The following is a 16304-nucleotide window of genomic DNA, read 5'->3' as shown; positions in this document are numbered from 1 at the left end:
GTTGCTGTCCCTCTGTGACAATTATATCCTTCTTCAGATAAGGAGGCCCAAACTGTACAGAATATCTCAGGTGCAGTCTCACCAAAGTTCTGTACGATTGCAAAAAGAAATCTGTACTCCTGTGCTCAAATCCTCTTGCAATAAGGCCAACATACCATTTGCCTTCCAAATTGCTTGTTGCACCTGCATGGTACCTTTCAGTGATTCATGAACAAGGACACCCCAGCAGGTCCCTTTGGAAATCAACACTTCCCAATTTCTCACCAAAGAAGTATTCTGCATTTCTGTTTTTCCTACCAAAGTGGATAACTTCACATTTTTTCACATTGTATTAAATCTGTCATGTTCTTGCCCATTCACTCAGCCTGTCTCAATCCTGTTAGGAAGTAGAGTTTAATTCATATTCATATTTGTGGATGTTAGGAGTGAGTTTTAGCTTTAAGGTTAAAGTTTCATATGTATTTCTGTACTTGTGTGTTAAGAAAAGGTCAAGTTGAGTTTTAGTTGCCCACGTTTCTAATGAGTTTTACGACTGTAAGAGAAATTAGATTAGAAGAGAAATTAGATTAGAAAAGAGTAGAAAAAAAACTGCACTGTTGCCTAACAACAGGGGTCAAGAGAGACAGGCCCCATCCACACACAAATACAGAAAAACTAAAGAAATAGCAGTTTTGAGTTCAGCTGGGAGCAGCTGCCAGGCAGAAGCAACCTAGAAGGGGCAGATAGCCAGTCCCAAGCTAAATGAGAAAGTCCCCAAATCCAGAGGAATGGAACAGAAGAAAGTCCCAAGCAGGCTTTCTGGTCAAAGAAAGCACAGGTACCTAGAAAAGGTCCTGTTAAGTGAAGTTAAAAGTGAGGGGCAGAGAAAAACTCCAAGCTGCAAGCTTAAAACTTCAAGTTGCAGGAAGCAGAGTTAAACTGATATAAAGGCTTGTGAGAAGCCAGAAGGTTCAAAGAAACACCCAGAAGAAAAAAGAAACAGTTTGAACCAATACCCTTATTTCCCAGTTTTTACTGGTGTTCAATTTTAAGGTATACAAGACCAGTTCAGACCAGTGTTCTCATTTCCCAGTTTTTACTGTTTTACCATTCTGGGCAGCTGAAGATCTTTAACACTTTGCTGTGGGCATGTGAAGCAGTGGCGCACTGTGGACAGCTGAGCTGGTGAAAGAGAGTACTTGGAAGAAAGCTTAAATGCATGTGGTGACACAGGGGAGAGGAACAATGGAAGGAGAGTTCGAAATCCCGGAGGTGAAACCTTGTGGAAGGTGTCTAAGAGAAAGTGTCGGTTTGGGAGAAGATTCCAAGGTGAGTTCTTGGAGAGTGGAGATTGGAAACCCTCACGTGAAAGACAGATTTCATTGAGGCTGGTTGGCTCACAGTGTGACAAGCGTGTGGGGGGAATTGAGGAGACATCCATAGCATTTGTCTGGGGTGGCATCTGTCACTTGGCTTCAGAGTGTGATACAGTTGACCACAAGTTGTCTATTGGTATACATGTACTGTGAACATTAGAGCATAAGATAGCTTTTGTAACTTGTGTTATCCTTACAAACATTGATAAATCTGTATAGGTATAGTTGTGGGTGAAGGAGCATTGTAATATAGTTCATCTTTTCTTGTTAAATTATTTTTTTTGTTAGAAGTTCAGCAGCTGACTTCTGTGACTGTTCAGTAGCCACTTTCCACCTATCTAAAAAAACAAATAAAAACTAAGGTGTGGCTGAGGGGATATATCTCAGTGGTAGAGCATTTGATTGCAGATCAAGAGGTCCTTGGTTCAAATCCAGGTGTCCCCTTATTAAGGTAATAGCAAAGTACTGCAGCTGCTGGAGATCATTGCAGGTCTAGTGACATCTGTGGGGATAGAAACTTAATTCTATGTTTTGAGTCCATATGACCCTTCTTCCATATGACAGATTCTTTAGATCTGGAGAAGTGGAAATGTTTGTCCTTTAGTTCGTGACATCTTTGTCAATCCCTCCTTTGTTCCCACTTATCTTTGGCCTTCTATCCAGCTCCACCTGCCCCACCCCGATAAACAGTATAAATTTTCTCACATTTCCACTTCTCTTCAGCTCTGAAGAAGGGTCATGAGGTCTCAAAACGTTAACTCTGTTTCTGTCTCTACAGAGGCTGCTAGACCAGTTGAACTTTTCCAGCATTTTCTGTTTTTGCCTGTTTAGTAACTCTATTCTCCTAAATGCATGTGGAAAATGTATATGTTGGCATGTACGTGTGAGGGGGATATAGCTCAGTGGTAGAGCATTTGACTGCAGATCAAGTGGTCCCTGGTTCAAATCCAGGTGTCCCCTTATTAACTCAGTTCTCACAAATACATGGGGAAAATGTATATGCTTCCTTTCAAGGTGTTGGTGAGGCTGCACTTGGAAAAATGTGTACAGTTTTGGTCCCCATATTTAAGAAAGGATATGCTGGCATTGGAGCTGTTCAAAAGAGATTCATAAGGCTGATTCCTGGGCTGGAGGGGTTGATTTATCAAGAATGGCTAAACATGAGAGACCTTCATTCATTAGAGTTTAGAAGGATGAAGGCTGATCTTTTTGAAACATACAAGATCTGAGGGGACTTGACAGGGTAGATGTTCAGATGAAGGGTCATACGGACTCAAAAAAGTCAACTGTATCCCTCTCCACAGATGCTGTCAGGCCTGCTGAGTTTTCCCAGGTATTTTTGTTTTTGTTCTAGGTGTTGAGAAGATGATCCCACAATTGGGGGAATCTCGAACTAGTGGACATAGTTACAGAATAAGGGAACACTCATTTAAAACTGAGATGTGAAGGAATTTCTTCTCTCACAGGGTAGTGAATGTCTGGAATTCTCAACCCGAGAGAGTTCTGGAGGCTAGATCACTGAAAATATTTAAAGAGGATATAGATAGGTTTTTGAAATAGTGGAGAGTTGAGGACTATGAATTCAGAAGTAATAAGTCCACCAACATTGAGATTTTTAAAAGAACTAAATTAAAATATTTAACAAAAGATTTCAAGCACATACATAAGACTACAAACTACTACTACAATAACTCCTAAAGTTCCTAATTAGTCTGACTCCCAGATACACCCCTTTTAAGGCAATGGCCCAAAAATAGATTTTAGATTTTAAACAAATCCAGCAAATTAACACAATGCGCTGAATAGTGGAATTCCAATTGGCTTTTCTCTAGCTTTAGCTTCGATAGACAGCAGGCTTATGCACAAATACTGGAGGCTTCATTAACGTTATTTCACACGCTTCTGTTAGAGCTCACAGGGCCTCCTCCTGACATATAGCCTCATTCTCCTTTATATATGTTTGTCTCCTTTACTATGTAAATTCTATTGTTTCATATGTCTGTATCTTCCACACAATATAAAAACATTCATGTTGCTACTATTTATTGTCAGTAATCTTTGAGAAAACAAAAACATTCCTTAGCCATCCTTATCCAGAGACCCAGGGTAATGCTCTGGGGACCCGGGTCCAATGCTTTACAGGAGCATTAAAAACAAAATACAACACTGCGCCACATATTAAGTTAGATTAACAAAACCTTGGTCAAAGTAATAGCTTTTAAGGAATGTCCTAAAGTAGGAAAGTGAGGCAGAGTGAAAGAGAGGTGTAGGGAGTGAATTCCAGGGTTTGAGGCCATCCCATATTCGAGGCAGTTGTCCCATGTCCCAGGTTGTTTGCTGCCCCAGGACTGTCCTGAATTTCATATCTATGATTCTTGCACATGTGCAGTACACACCAGAGCATGCAAAATGCGCTCTGCTACCAGTAACCTGCTCCCACTGATTGGACAGGAAACCCCCACCCCACTCAAAGATCCCCATGCCAAAATGTCCTTTATTTTTTTCCCCCAAGAGTTGGTCACTCTGCTTGGGGCCTGGGCAACTGAAGGCATGCCCACCAATTATGGAGCAATTAAAATGGAGGATGGTCTGAAACCTGAGACTGATTGCTGTACACCAAATTGTGAAAACCTCTGCTTTTAACAGATAAACCTCAGGAAAAATCCACAGTCTTGAAGTAACCAGTAAGTCTGTTCTTCCATCCCATGATTATCAATAGTATTGTCCTCCATATTTCAAAGTTGTAATCACTACAAATACTGAAAAAAACTAATTTCACACAATTTATTTCCAAGGACTGATCTAGCAATGTAAACAGATCGGAACAGCACTTCTCATCCCTTTATTTTAGTTATTATTTTTATGCACAGCTATTTTATCACGCCATATTGCAATCAATGTAGTTTTACCCATTTTAAAGGAGAAAGGATATGAAATGCCATTATACATCCTTGTGTATGGCACAAGGCATACACAGATAAAGGCACAATATAGAATGCTTTTATACACAATGCAAATCAATTTAGTAGTGATTGAACTAAATATATGTATTTAATTTATATACACACACACGATAATGATTCACAGAGCTAATGGCTAAATAATGTGACTGCTTTCAACTGGAAAACGACTCTGATCATGACTACAACTGGAACGCTGAAGAAGAAAATGTCTTGCTAGAAGTGGCAAAAATAAACTACTCAATAGACAGAAAAAGTGTAGACTTTAAAAGACCACACAGTTCAGAGAGTACCGAGCTGAAAATCAGAACATCATTTCTCTTCCACATCTTGTTCTAAGTACACTGTGAGATGTTGGTCCTTTGGGACATATTTTATATTCTCAACTTCACCACCGTGGTTGCTTGGTTTCTGGAAATGGATCTCAAGCTTGTCCTGTAATTCTTCCTCGTCCAGTTCATTTTTGATGTCTGATATCAGCACAGTTCGCTTGCAAATTCCATTAAATGTCTGAAAGAAAGTTGAAAGAATGCAGCGGAGTGCAGTTTGTTATTCCACTGAGTTGTTAAAAAGTATTGGGTAGCACTTTCAGGATGGGAATGTTATTAAAATCCAGGATGTGAATCAATCCTGTATTTTTACAGTTAATACTTCAGTTAAATGAAAGTTAAACATCCTCCTTATAACATAATGGATAAATGCAGTGGCATAGGATAGAAAGGGAATGGCAAGTTCCTATGTTTGATCCCAATTCTATGCCAAGATGAGCTTCTGATCCCAAAATTGTGCCATCATTAAGAATGCCTATTTCCACCACTGTAACATCACCCAACCTTGCCCCTGCCTCAGCTCATCTGCTGCTGAAGCTCTCATTCATACCTTGGTTACCTCTAGACTTGGCAATTCCAATGCACTCCCAGCTGGTTGCCCATATTCTAACCTCTGTAAACTTGAGGTCATCCAAAACTCTGCTGCCTGTGTCTTAACTTGCAGTAAGTCCCGTTCCCCATCACCTCTATGGTCGGTGAACTACATTGGCTCCCAGCCAGTCAAGCAACATCCTTATTTTAAAATTCTCATCCTTGTTTTCAAACCCCTCATGGCATTAACCCTCCCTACCTCTGTAATCTCCTCCAGCCCCTCAGCCTTCTAAGATATCTGCAATATTCTAATTCTAACCTCTCTAGTGCATCCTCAATTTTAATTGCTCCGCCACCAGCAGTTATGCCTTCAGTTGCCTGGGCCCTAAGTTCTGGAATTATGCCTCTCTGCCTCTCTTTCTTGCTTTAAGACACTCCTTAAAATCTCCCCCTTTGACCTTCCTTACATGCTCGGCGTTATACTTTGTTTTAAAATGGTGGGCCATTTCATTAGGTTAAAGGCATTGTACAAATACAAGTTGTTGTTGTGTTATCAGATCAGAGCTAATGTAGAAGTTGAGAAAGTATAATTAAGCACAGCATCCCTGGGAGAGGGAGGTGAAAAGTCCAACAGGGTTCCCTCTCCTGATCACCATTTGGTAGAAGAAATGGATATATGGAAATTAAGTGAAGGCAGGATTGGGTTTAACTTTGATGTACCCATATTTTAATAATCAATCAACATTCCCAAACATTATCAAACCTCTCACATCAAAGCAGAAAAACCTAATGCACTTGGGTATGTGTTGCTTCCCTATCACGCGTGAATGGCACACTTATTGCATTTTATTCTGGTTTCGTAAATGCCTTCATTCAATGGTCAGGCAGTGATCATTGGCAGTGATCACACTGACTCTAGTGGTGGATTCACCATAAATGCATGTAATTAAAGGTCTAAATTGTACTCCAATCTTTCTGAAACAATTTAAAACTGGTCTGGATCACTTCTGTTCAATAGCTATGATATTACATTAGGTGCATCAAAAGCTATCAAATATATAGTTAACAGAAGGATGCACAGGTTATAATCATAGGTTATTCCCTCTGGCTGGGAAGCTTGAACAAGGGGGACACGCCCTCAGGATAAGGAGTCAATCATTCAGGACTGAGATGAAGAGAAATTTCTTCACTCAGAGGATTACTGGCAGAATCTTCAGCTTGGCAAGTGGGGGCGGCGCCCGCTCGCTTAGGCATAAAATGGCGCGCAACGACATTGGGAGTGCATCCGATGTCACCGTGCGTCATCTAGATTTTCAGCTCAGCGCCCGCCGCACTGTCAAAGGCCTATTAAGGTCACTTAAACATCAATTAAACTAATAAACTGAGCTGCCCGTCCAACCTTAAGGTTGGTGGGCAGGCTAAGAGTCCAGGCGGCCTTCGCATTTTTCATGGAACCTCATCCACATGAGGGGACACGTCCTTAAAATTGTTGTTTACCTTTAATCAATGTTTCATAAGTGAAAGTAATGGGTGCCTCAGGGAGATTTCTGTGCTCTTTCGCACACATGCGCTAAAGGGCGCACTCCCAACTCAGGGAACTCCCCCCACCCCCCTCCACCCGCACACGGAGCGCACAGCGCTTCCGGGTGTGTGTCACGCTAGGCGGGCCCACATAAAATGGCGGCACGGACCTGATCAGGGGTGTCAATCAAGTCCGCACCCACCCACCTCTGCTCCAACACAACCCCCCTAACGGGGCGGGTGGTGGGGGTGTTTGGGGGGGGGGGGGGGTCGGGGAGATTTCTGCCCAATGAATCTTTGAAATTATCTATCCCAGAAGGGTTTTTTTAAATTCATTTTTTCACAGGATAGAGGTGTCGCTGGCTAGGCCAGCATTTATTGCCCTTCCCTAATTGCCCTTCAGAAGATGGTGGTGAGCCGCCATCTTGTATCTCTGCAGTCTATGTGGTGTAGGTACATCCACAGTGCTGTTAGGAAGGAATTTCCAGATTTTTGACCCAACAACAGTAAAGGAGTAGCAATATGGTTCCAAGTGAGGGTAGCATCTGGCTTAGAGGGTAACCTGAAGGTGGTGCAGTGTTCCCATGCATCTGCTGTCCTTGTCCTTCTAGGTGGTAGAGGTCACGGGTTTAGAAGGCGCTGTCAGAGGAACCTTGGTGAGTTTCTGCAATGCATCTTGTAGATGGTATACACTGATGCCACCTTGTATTGCTGGTGGAGGGAGTGAATGTTTCAGGTGATGGTGTCAACCAAAATGCTCACCAGCCATTCTTCCTAACCTTTGTTGCCTAATTTCTGCTTAAGTTTTATAACTGTATAAGTGCGTTCCTCTGAAATGTGTTCTTTGCATGTGATATGTACAGGAGAGACAGCAAAATTATAAAAGAAGCAGATCGCTAGTGGTTTAGCAACCTTTCAAAATTGACATGTCTTTGTGGACAGTCATTTGTGCTTTTTTTGTTTCAAATATGGCACTTAGAATGAATCATAGAATGATTACAGCACAGGAGGAGGCCATTTGGCCCATCGTGCCTGTGCTGGCTCTCTGCAAGAGCCATTCACTTAGTGCCACTCCCCCAACTTTTTCCTGTAGCCCTAAAAATGTTTCCTCTTCAGGTAATGAGCCAATTCCCTTTTGAAGGCCACGATTATATCTGTCTCTAGCACATTCTCAAGCAGTGCATTTCAGATCCTAACCACACTATCATGCCCAGTAAAAAGCGTGTCATATTTATAACTTTAAATATGGACAGGACTTAGAAACTTCTGTAACTGCCTTTATTTATTTAAAAATGAACAATGATGAATTTTTAAGATGGCTGCCAAGGGGGTCAGGTGACCTATGCAACTTCAGTACAGACTAGCAAGCTTTCAGGAAGTTCTGAGTTGAGTCATAATGGGTGGGGGCACCCCTTGAATGGACATGCCTAGAGTGCACTCCTTTGTGGAATTCATGCTTACCATTGTTTCAAGCTTACTCCAAAACAGAGGCAATGGGCTGTTAGATACTTTGTCTCCAGGTTTGCAATGTAGCAAAGCTGACAAGACCAATTATCCATAAGTTAAGGGTGAAAGACCACCATCTAACCTCTATTGTATATCAATAGCAGTTGACCATGTGACTGAAACTAGTTCTCTGATACTGAAATCCTTTCATCGCAAAACTCCAGAGAAACTGGGGTGGGGGTGGTGGGGGCAGTCTGCAGAATAATACTGACAAGACAACAGCTGCAGAGAAAGGCTGTGACCCATTTGCCTATTAAGAACGTACAGTCTTTTAAAAAGCATCTCAGCCTGATTGCGAAACTCAGTCCACCTGTAAAAAATTGGACCTCCTAATACAACAGCCATGAGTGCCTGACTTCATGACCTGCTGAACATTCTTCTATTTGAAATAATCCTGATATTCCAATGAATGAATAGGCTACATTCTGTTGACTTCAAATAAATATGTTTGTGGTCATCTTATGACTGAATCAATGAGTAACCCTGCGTGCGGGGCAGATACTATGAGGTCAAGATAAACAGAATATGGAATTAAACCGTAATATATGGGTCACACCACCAAAGCTAACAAGGAGCTTCTGATTTAAACGTTACAAAATCTGTGGAACTTGTGAAAAGAACATTTTCAACTGATCTTACAAACCCTATCAGCATATAATGATGCCGGAGGTTACAACAAAGTCAGGAATCAGCTTAAAAGGAGATTGTGCAGCTGCAGGCACTGTAGTCAGGTAAGGGCAAGTTGATCAGTTACTCAAAGACACAGGGAGATGGGGTGACATGGAGTGACCGGCAAGCAAAGTCCGCTCCCATGCAAGTATAACTCAAGAGAATCGGAGTAACTTGTCCATGAACTGTTAATTACAACAGATGTTCCCATGCTTAGTGGAAACAAACTGAATCTGATCTGAGTATGCCTCATCCATATTAGTCCAGGATTAAGGGTCCAAACTTAAAAGTAAGATTTTCACATCCTACAGTGGATGGGGAGCCAATCAAGCGGTCTGCTTTGTCCTGGATGGTGTCAAGCTTCTTGTGTTGTTGGAGCTGCACTCATCCAGGCAAGTGGAGAGTATTCCATCACACTCCTGATTTGTGCTTTGTAGATGGTGGACAGCAGGTGAGTTACTCGTCACAAAATTCACAGCCTCTGAACTGCTCTTGCAGCCACTGTATTTATATGGCGGTACAGTTTCTGGTCAGTGGCAACCCCTGAGCTGTAGATAGTGGATGCTCTATCGTTGAGTATGGTCAGGACTGAGATTGATAGCTTTGATCTCTCAGACAATCAAGGGTTTTGGCAAGCGGGCAGGAAAGTGGAATTGAGATATAAGATCAGCCATGATTGTATTGAATGGTGGAGCAGGCTGGAGGAGCTGAATGGACTGTTCCTGCTTTATATGCTCTTAATCTACATGTTTATTGGTGGTCTGTATAAGTCTTAACCTGATTATGTAGTGAAGCAAAGCGGATTCTGTCCTCCAGTAAAATGACTTCGCATCTATATACAGTTATACTGTGACTCTAGTCTTAAATGCAGGATATAACGTAAGTTCTGGTCAAAGATCAGCAAAAATGTACAAGGTACATGTTTTATATGTTTACTGATCTTCTGTAGTGTTGTTCACTGCAAGTTGAGTGATTGACTGGTTTAGAGGGATAAGACTGTTGTACCTTGAATAACATACATTATACCATTACTTGAACCATGCTTTTCACAACCTTGGTATCCGATTGGACCCTGGGCTAAGTTTCAAACGTCATATCCTTCACCATCCCCTGCCTCGGCTCCTCCACTGTTCAAACTCTCATCCATGCTTTTGGTACCTTCAAACTCAACTGTTCCAATAGTGTCTTAGCCCTCCTCCCAACCTGCACCCTCAGTGAATTATCCTAACATCTCCTTATGCTGTTTAATGTCAAATTTCATCTGATAAAGCTTTAAGCACTTTGGGACATTTTATTGTATTAAAGCCATCATATAAATGCAAGTGGTTGTTGTGATGCAGAATCTATGATTCTGCTAGTAATGTAAAGTTGGGTCCATTTAAAGCTATAAAGATAAATCGTTTAGTAAATGCTCAGAGTCTAATTGCTAGGTTAGATTTCAATGTGAGACTGGAATCCAGAGTCTCAGCAGCAGACAACATTTTAGGACTGTTTTGCATCTGCAGCAACAGATTTAGGGGAAGGAATTATAAATGATCTTAAATGTAACAGTCATGATTGTTTGAGAAGTGTCAATATTCTTTCATTTACAGCCAATTTACATTTGAAAATGTCCCTACATTTATTTGCATATTGCCACTGTTCTTTATTTCAGGTCAATTTTCAAAATAACAAAGTAAGTTTGTAAATACATGAATGAAATAAAAGAAATTTGAACAGATGTGGGACGATCTTGAATTTCAGCCAGTCAGGTCTAAGAATTAGCCCATCTCTAGTGTGACTCAGCAAACATGACTCTCATGACAAGATGTGTGTGTAAATGTCCCATGCTTATTAAGAATATATATTAAATTCATTTGCGGGAACAATTTCTCAAAGTTGTCAACACACTAGAGGGTCCATAATCAGCCTTCCCAGCATCCTATTTTGAGCTTTTTTTAAAAAAAAATCACAAACCCAATTTAGCTTCTAATACCTGATCTCAATTTACCTGTATCTGGGCGTGGGCTGAGGGAATGGGTCCAAATTTAAACTAAAATGTTTATCTACTATGCTTGCCTATTTGCGTTATTGGGTATATCAGCTTAGGGAGAATGGGGTGGGGGCGAAGGGCAGCGATTAGCTCAGTTGGCTAGCACGCGGTTCAGAATAGCATCAAAGAATAGATTCAACTTCCATTCCAGCTGAGATAGTCTTGGGATCTGCCTCTTCATCCTGCCCCTGAGAGTGGAAGGCGATGGCAAACTACCATCTACAAACTACAAAAAAGCTGACAAGAAAACAGCTTAGGATGAAGCATCAGGAAACAATGAGCCAAGGAACTGCCTTCAGGCAGAGCACACATACCATATCATCAGTTTTGAATTTTAAAAAATGGGTCCTTTTGAGTGAAAGCAGGACAAATTAAGGAATGTTTTAGTCTTAACTGAGTGTTCTGCCAAGGACTACAATTTAAGTAGAAAATGCAGGGCTAGGTCTTAGCAGGAGAATTAATTGCACTATAAATGTGCCAACAAGTTCAGGGGATTAAGAGGCAGACTGTGAGCTGCAAATCTCCCGGGGCAGGATTTTTGAGTCGCCGGTCAGGCGTGGCAGGCAAGGGAGCGGCTAGGAAACAGTCCTCCGCCCATGATTTCACGCTGGCCGGCCAATTAACGCTGAAAGGCTCAATGCTGCCGGGGTGGGGGTACAGGAGGAGTGCATGTGCAAAAGTCTGCGCATGTGCAGGGGGGAGCACGCACTGAAGGCTCCCTGAAGGCAGGGAGCTGAACAATTTTAAAATCATAAAGATTTTTAAAATCAGAAAAAAATATCCAATCATGGGACTGACTCACAATAACATGAACAGAATTAAAATTCTGCCCCAAAATTTATACTTATGTTTTATTTAATTGTGGAAACTTCATCCTGCCCGTGGACGAGGTTTGCTAAAAAAATCAAAAGGCCGCCTGGCCGATTTTCCCACCCGCCAACCCTAAGGTTGGACGGGCAGTGAAAAGTATGTCTAAATTAATTGACTAAGGGCCATAACAGGCCTCTTAATTGTCGGCAGGTGCACTGCCAACTCTCACGCGTGCCCGCCGACTGAAATATCGTGCAAGTGCGCAATGACTTCGGGATGCTCGCCTGATGTCATCACGTACTATTCTACGCCCGATCAGGTCAGGTGCGCGCCTGCCCGCAAAACATAAAATCCTGCCCCAGGACTTGCTTTTAAATTTTTTCGTTTTTCCTTTGTTTTTTTTTTCCTCTCTTTGCTTTAACCCAATTCTTCTACACTTCCCTTCCTGGACCTAATTTCATGCTAATTCACGCCTCAGCCCCACTTACCATCGTTCTTCCATTTCTTTCCCAATCCTTAAATCTAATTGAATACGGGTGATTATGAGGATACACCATAGCCCTGTCATTCACTAATCTCCATGAAGCCCAATTGGCCATTGTCAGCTCCCACTTCCAGCAAATTGCACCGCAAAACGTTTTTGAGCTGAAGGGTGCAGGAAAACGTCCAGCTAATGGACACGCCTGCCCCGAAAAGATCTGGCCCATTTGGCCTTCGATTAATCACACCTTCATTACATTGAAAGCAACCATTGAGCACACACTTCATTAAGATGACAACATATGCGGCATGCTCACCTGAAACTTCCCCAGATCATAATCCCATACGGATTCAATCATCACCCAACAGCTTTGTGTCTCATTTAAGATAATTTTGTACTTCTTCTGTTCTGCAACATGCTGAGCAACTGAAAAGTAAATCCAAGATATGAGAAATTCTTTAACATGAACACATGATATCAGCGTGGCCAGAACCACACAACGCTTTCTGGCAGTTTAGGGATTTACTATTGCTCTCAACACAAAGAAATAGCCAATATTCAGTTTGAATTCTCTTCCAATTGGCAAAAATCCATGTAAATGAAGGAAAAAAAAAATTGAATGTGGTAGTGAGTGTGGTTGGGATTTTATGGAGCCACAGTGGCACCAATCGTGGGCCAGGGAGTTGACAGCAAGCTGGGAGTCCCGTCCAGATTTTATGTCCACCGGACAATTAATTGCATGGTGTCAGGGCTCCTGCCCCCTTTTAAGGGGCAAAGTGTCACTCTCAAGACGTGTCGGCAAATCAGAGGGCCAAAACTCTTTCAGTCCTAGCAGTGCCACTGGGAGCAGTGGCCACTGCTGGGATTGCACACAGGCTAGAGCAGAACCAAACTCAGTGGGTCAGGGTTGCTTGAGCCAGTCAGGCAGGCACCAGTGAGGTGTTGGGGAGGTGGGGGAGGTACTTGGTGAGGCAGGGGCGGGGAGGGGTTGTTGCTGCAGGGGCGGCTCTTACTATTAAGGGAACCCTCCATGGGTCACAGGGTGCCCGACCAGGAGGGCTTCCCCCACCCTGCCTCCAGCCCACAAGGAGGCCACTAGCATTTAGCTGGTGGTCTCCCAATGTGGTGAAGGCCCACTCACTGCTGGTAAAATGCAAATGGCAGTGGGAACATGTCCTTAAACTGGCTACTTAAGGGCCTCAATTGGTTTCTGGGCTGGAGTGCCATCCACCATCTAGCCTGACGGATAAAATGCCAGTGGCAGCAGGAAGGCAATAGGCATGCCACCCAGCTCACCAACCTCCCCTTCCCACCTAATTTTACTGCACCCCTGCCTCCCAACCCGTTTCTTGTGGTCCTGTAAAATCCCAGTCTTTATGGAATAAATTGGAAACATTCAGCAGGTCAGATTGCATCGTGGAGAGAGAAGCAGAGTTAACATTTCAAGTCAATCGGAACTTCAAGATTATCGGCCTGAAACATTGGGGAAGATTTTAACCCACTTAAAACCCATTCGCTTAGAGTTACAAACAGGCCCATTTAACGCTATTTCTCTCTACACAGGTGCTGACTGACTTGCTGAGTATTTCCAGCATCTTCTGCTTATAATTCAGCTTTCCAGCAATCACTGCTTTTGCATGAAGTAAACTGCCTGGGGGAGCATAAAAGGTTAAATTCAAGAGACTTGTATAGAAATTTGACAGCAAAAGAATATTAGAATAATGCACTTTTTTTTTTCCTCAAACTTTGGGACCAGCCAGTTGAACTGGTGTGGTCACTTCCAGTCATGCACATTCCTGTATCCCTTACGTCAATGTGTTTCACCAACAATAGAAAAGAACCCGACTATGCTCCTAAGGCCCCTTCAATTATTATGGAACGAAAGAGAAATTGCAAATGATGGAACATGAAACAAAAATTTGGGAAACACACTCTAGCCTCATCCATTTGAGTAAGAAAGGTTAATGCTTAGCATGTTTCCAACATTTTCTGTTTATACATATTAAAATATCTCATCCTGAATGTTGTTACCTTTTTATCACTGCTGGGAGTACAGGCAGTCCCCAGTGAGTAAGACTGATGGAGCCCAGACTTGGAGGGACCTGTCTGGGAGACACCAGGCGGCAGGGTGGTGGGGGGGGGGCAGGGTTTGAGAGGCTGATAAGCGGGGGATGAGTTAAAGGAGGGGTATGCTCTTGGAGCAGGGTGGAGTGGAGGGGGTGCCTCCGATGGCCACAGGGGACCACCCCCCCCCAAACCCCCTCAGCCCGACAGCAGCACCCAGAGTGAAAACTGCTGGCTGCCGACCTCCACCTTCCCCTGCTGCACATAAAATAGAGATGGAGGCAGTATAAGACCTTTAAGTCATCATCTGAGGGCCTCAACATGCCCACGGGCAGGCATGCTGCCTGACGCCTTTCCCACCCACAGTAAAATGGGATTCAGACCAGGGGTGAGCAGGAAGGTGGTGGGCAGGCCATCTGCTTTATTTTACAAGTCCCCCTAATTCGAAATTCGCCAACAGGGGGGAAGGGGAGAAATCTAGCCCACTGTCTTTTATAGGGGCGGATGTTGTTGTGTCCGATTCTCCTACCATAGTAAGGTGAGGCACTTAATTAACATACTTAGACAGGGCTCTCAGTGCAATCGGGAGCCCAACTTAAAATTTACTGCATCTGTGTGGGATTCTCTGGGGTTGGGAAACCTGAATGAATGGAAGACTCCACAAGGTAAAGTGCCTTTCTTGGCACTCCGTGTGGGTCAGGAGCAGCTGGAAAGTTCCCCTTCAGGCCTCCCCGCATCCCGATCACCAATCTCTCTTTCCCCCTCTCACTCCCCTGCTTCAATATAGAATCATAAAATGAAACAGTACAGAAGAAAAACATTTAGCCCACCACATCTGCCAGCTGGTTCTTTGGTAGTGCTATCCAATTAATCCCAAGCCCCTGCTCTTTCCTGCCAATCCTGTATTGCAGGCTCTTTTCACCCTCTTCTCCCACTTCCCAATCATTGCCTCCCAGTCCCTATCACCGACTTTGCCCTCCCCCACTTCCAGCCCCAATCACTGAGCTTCTTCCATTCTGATTGCTGGGGACCGTCAAGGTCACAATGGGCCGAGGGTCCTTCTTGCATTCTGTAAATCTTTCTCTGTTTCTATAACTGTCCCAAAAGCTCCCCAGCTGTGGCCTCCTCCTGCCACTGATGTGCAGTTTGGCTGGCTGCCATGCAGCAAGTGGATCATAAAGATGCCAGAGATGTCCTGCCTTAAGTTCGGCAGGACCTTCATGCCTCTAGCCTTACTGGGTTCTCCAGCTGTTTCTGACCTTTCTGCACTCTCTTCACCTGCCTGTAAATATCAGGGTCATTAACTCTAGTTCCTTTATCCTCATTTGCTTCCTTTCCAGCATTTTTTCTGTTTTTACTTCAGATTTCCAACATTCTTTCATTTTAAAGGAGAGCGGCTTAGTGGGAATTGAGAAAAAAAGGCTACATACTTTACATTCCGTACAGAGGTAATTAGAAAAGTAATTGATTAAGTCCAGAACTAAGGGGACAGAGGAAAAGTATGATAAGCATGTGGAACAAACTCTTAGCAACGGTGGGGGAAATGAAAAACTATGACAGGGTAAGTTCCTCTCAATAAATAAGGCTATTAGATTTAGAAATGCATCAAGTAAATTTTGTAACAAGCGGGTGCTCGAGAAAGCTGGTGACAAGAAGAACTAGCCTGAGGCAATGATATCAAGGAAGCTCACATAGTTTGGACATGTGATGCAAGCAGGACGGCAGTGTCTGGAAAATGAGGTAAAGTAAGGCAAAAGAGCTGAAAATGCGCACAAGGAAGACACAAGATGGCATGGATGGGTAACATCACAATGTGGACTGGCCTGCCTAAGGGGCAGGGCAGTGAGGGCTGCGGAGAATAGAAATTAGTGGAGAAGGATTGTCTATAGTGCGGCCAATCCTCGGAACAAGGGTGGATGAAAGAAAAGACAAGACAAATCCTGTGGCAAGTTGAATGGTTTGGTTAGATAAACCAATAGTTTACTGCTTTTGGAAGCTGTTATTGTGTTACTAATAGAGCAGAAGCAAAGCTTATGGTAGACAATA

At 43.1% G+C, this 16304-nt stretch overlaps 1 protein-coding gene and 2 non-coding genes across 4 annotated transcripts in view; 2 read left to right on the top strand and 1 right to left on the bottom strand.

Moving 5' to 3' along the window:
- Positions 1-1727: 1727 nt before the first annotated feature.
- On the top strand, positions 1728-1799 carry trnac-gca. Its single transcript has one exon. It is a non-coding gene; the product is annotated as a tRNA-Cys (tRNA).
- A 444-nt stretch (positions 1800-2243) lies between these two features.
- On the top strand, positions 2244-2315 carry trnac-gca. The gene has a single exon. It is a non-coding gene; the product is annotated as a tRNA-Cys (tRNA).
- A 1810-nt stretch (positions 2316-4125) lies between these two features.
- The window catches only part of nmi (N-myc (and STAT) interactor), a 37421-nt gene continuing 25242 nt past the window's right edge, over positions 4126-16304 (bottom strand). For both annotated transcript variants that reach the window (XM_041201380.1, XM_041201379.1), the window contains exons 8-9: positions 12511-12620; positions 4126-4825 (exon numbers count right to left, since the gene is read on the bottom strand). In XM_041201380.1, the coding sequence (XP_041057314.1) occupies positions 4628-4825; positions 12511-12620 (308 nt within the window). In that variant the 3' untranslated portion in view covers positions 4126-4627. The remainder of the gene's footprint in view (positions 4826-12510; positions 12621-16304) is intronic.

This window comes from Carcharodon carcharias, chromosome 12 (genome assembly GCF_017639515.1).
Source record: "Carcharodon carcharias isolate sCarCar2 chromosome 12, sCarCar2.pri, whole genome shotgun sequence".
NCBI lineage: Eukaryota > Metazoa > Chordata > Chondrichthyes > Lamniformes > Lamnidae > Carcharodon > Carcharodon carcharias.
Note: the sequence above shows the minus strand (reverse complement) of the source record. Positions and strands in the feature narration are given on the sequence as shown.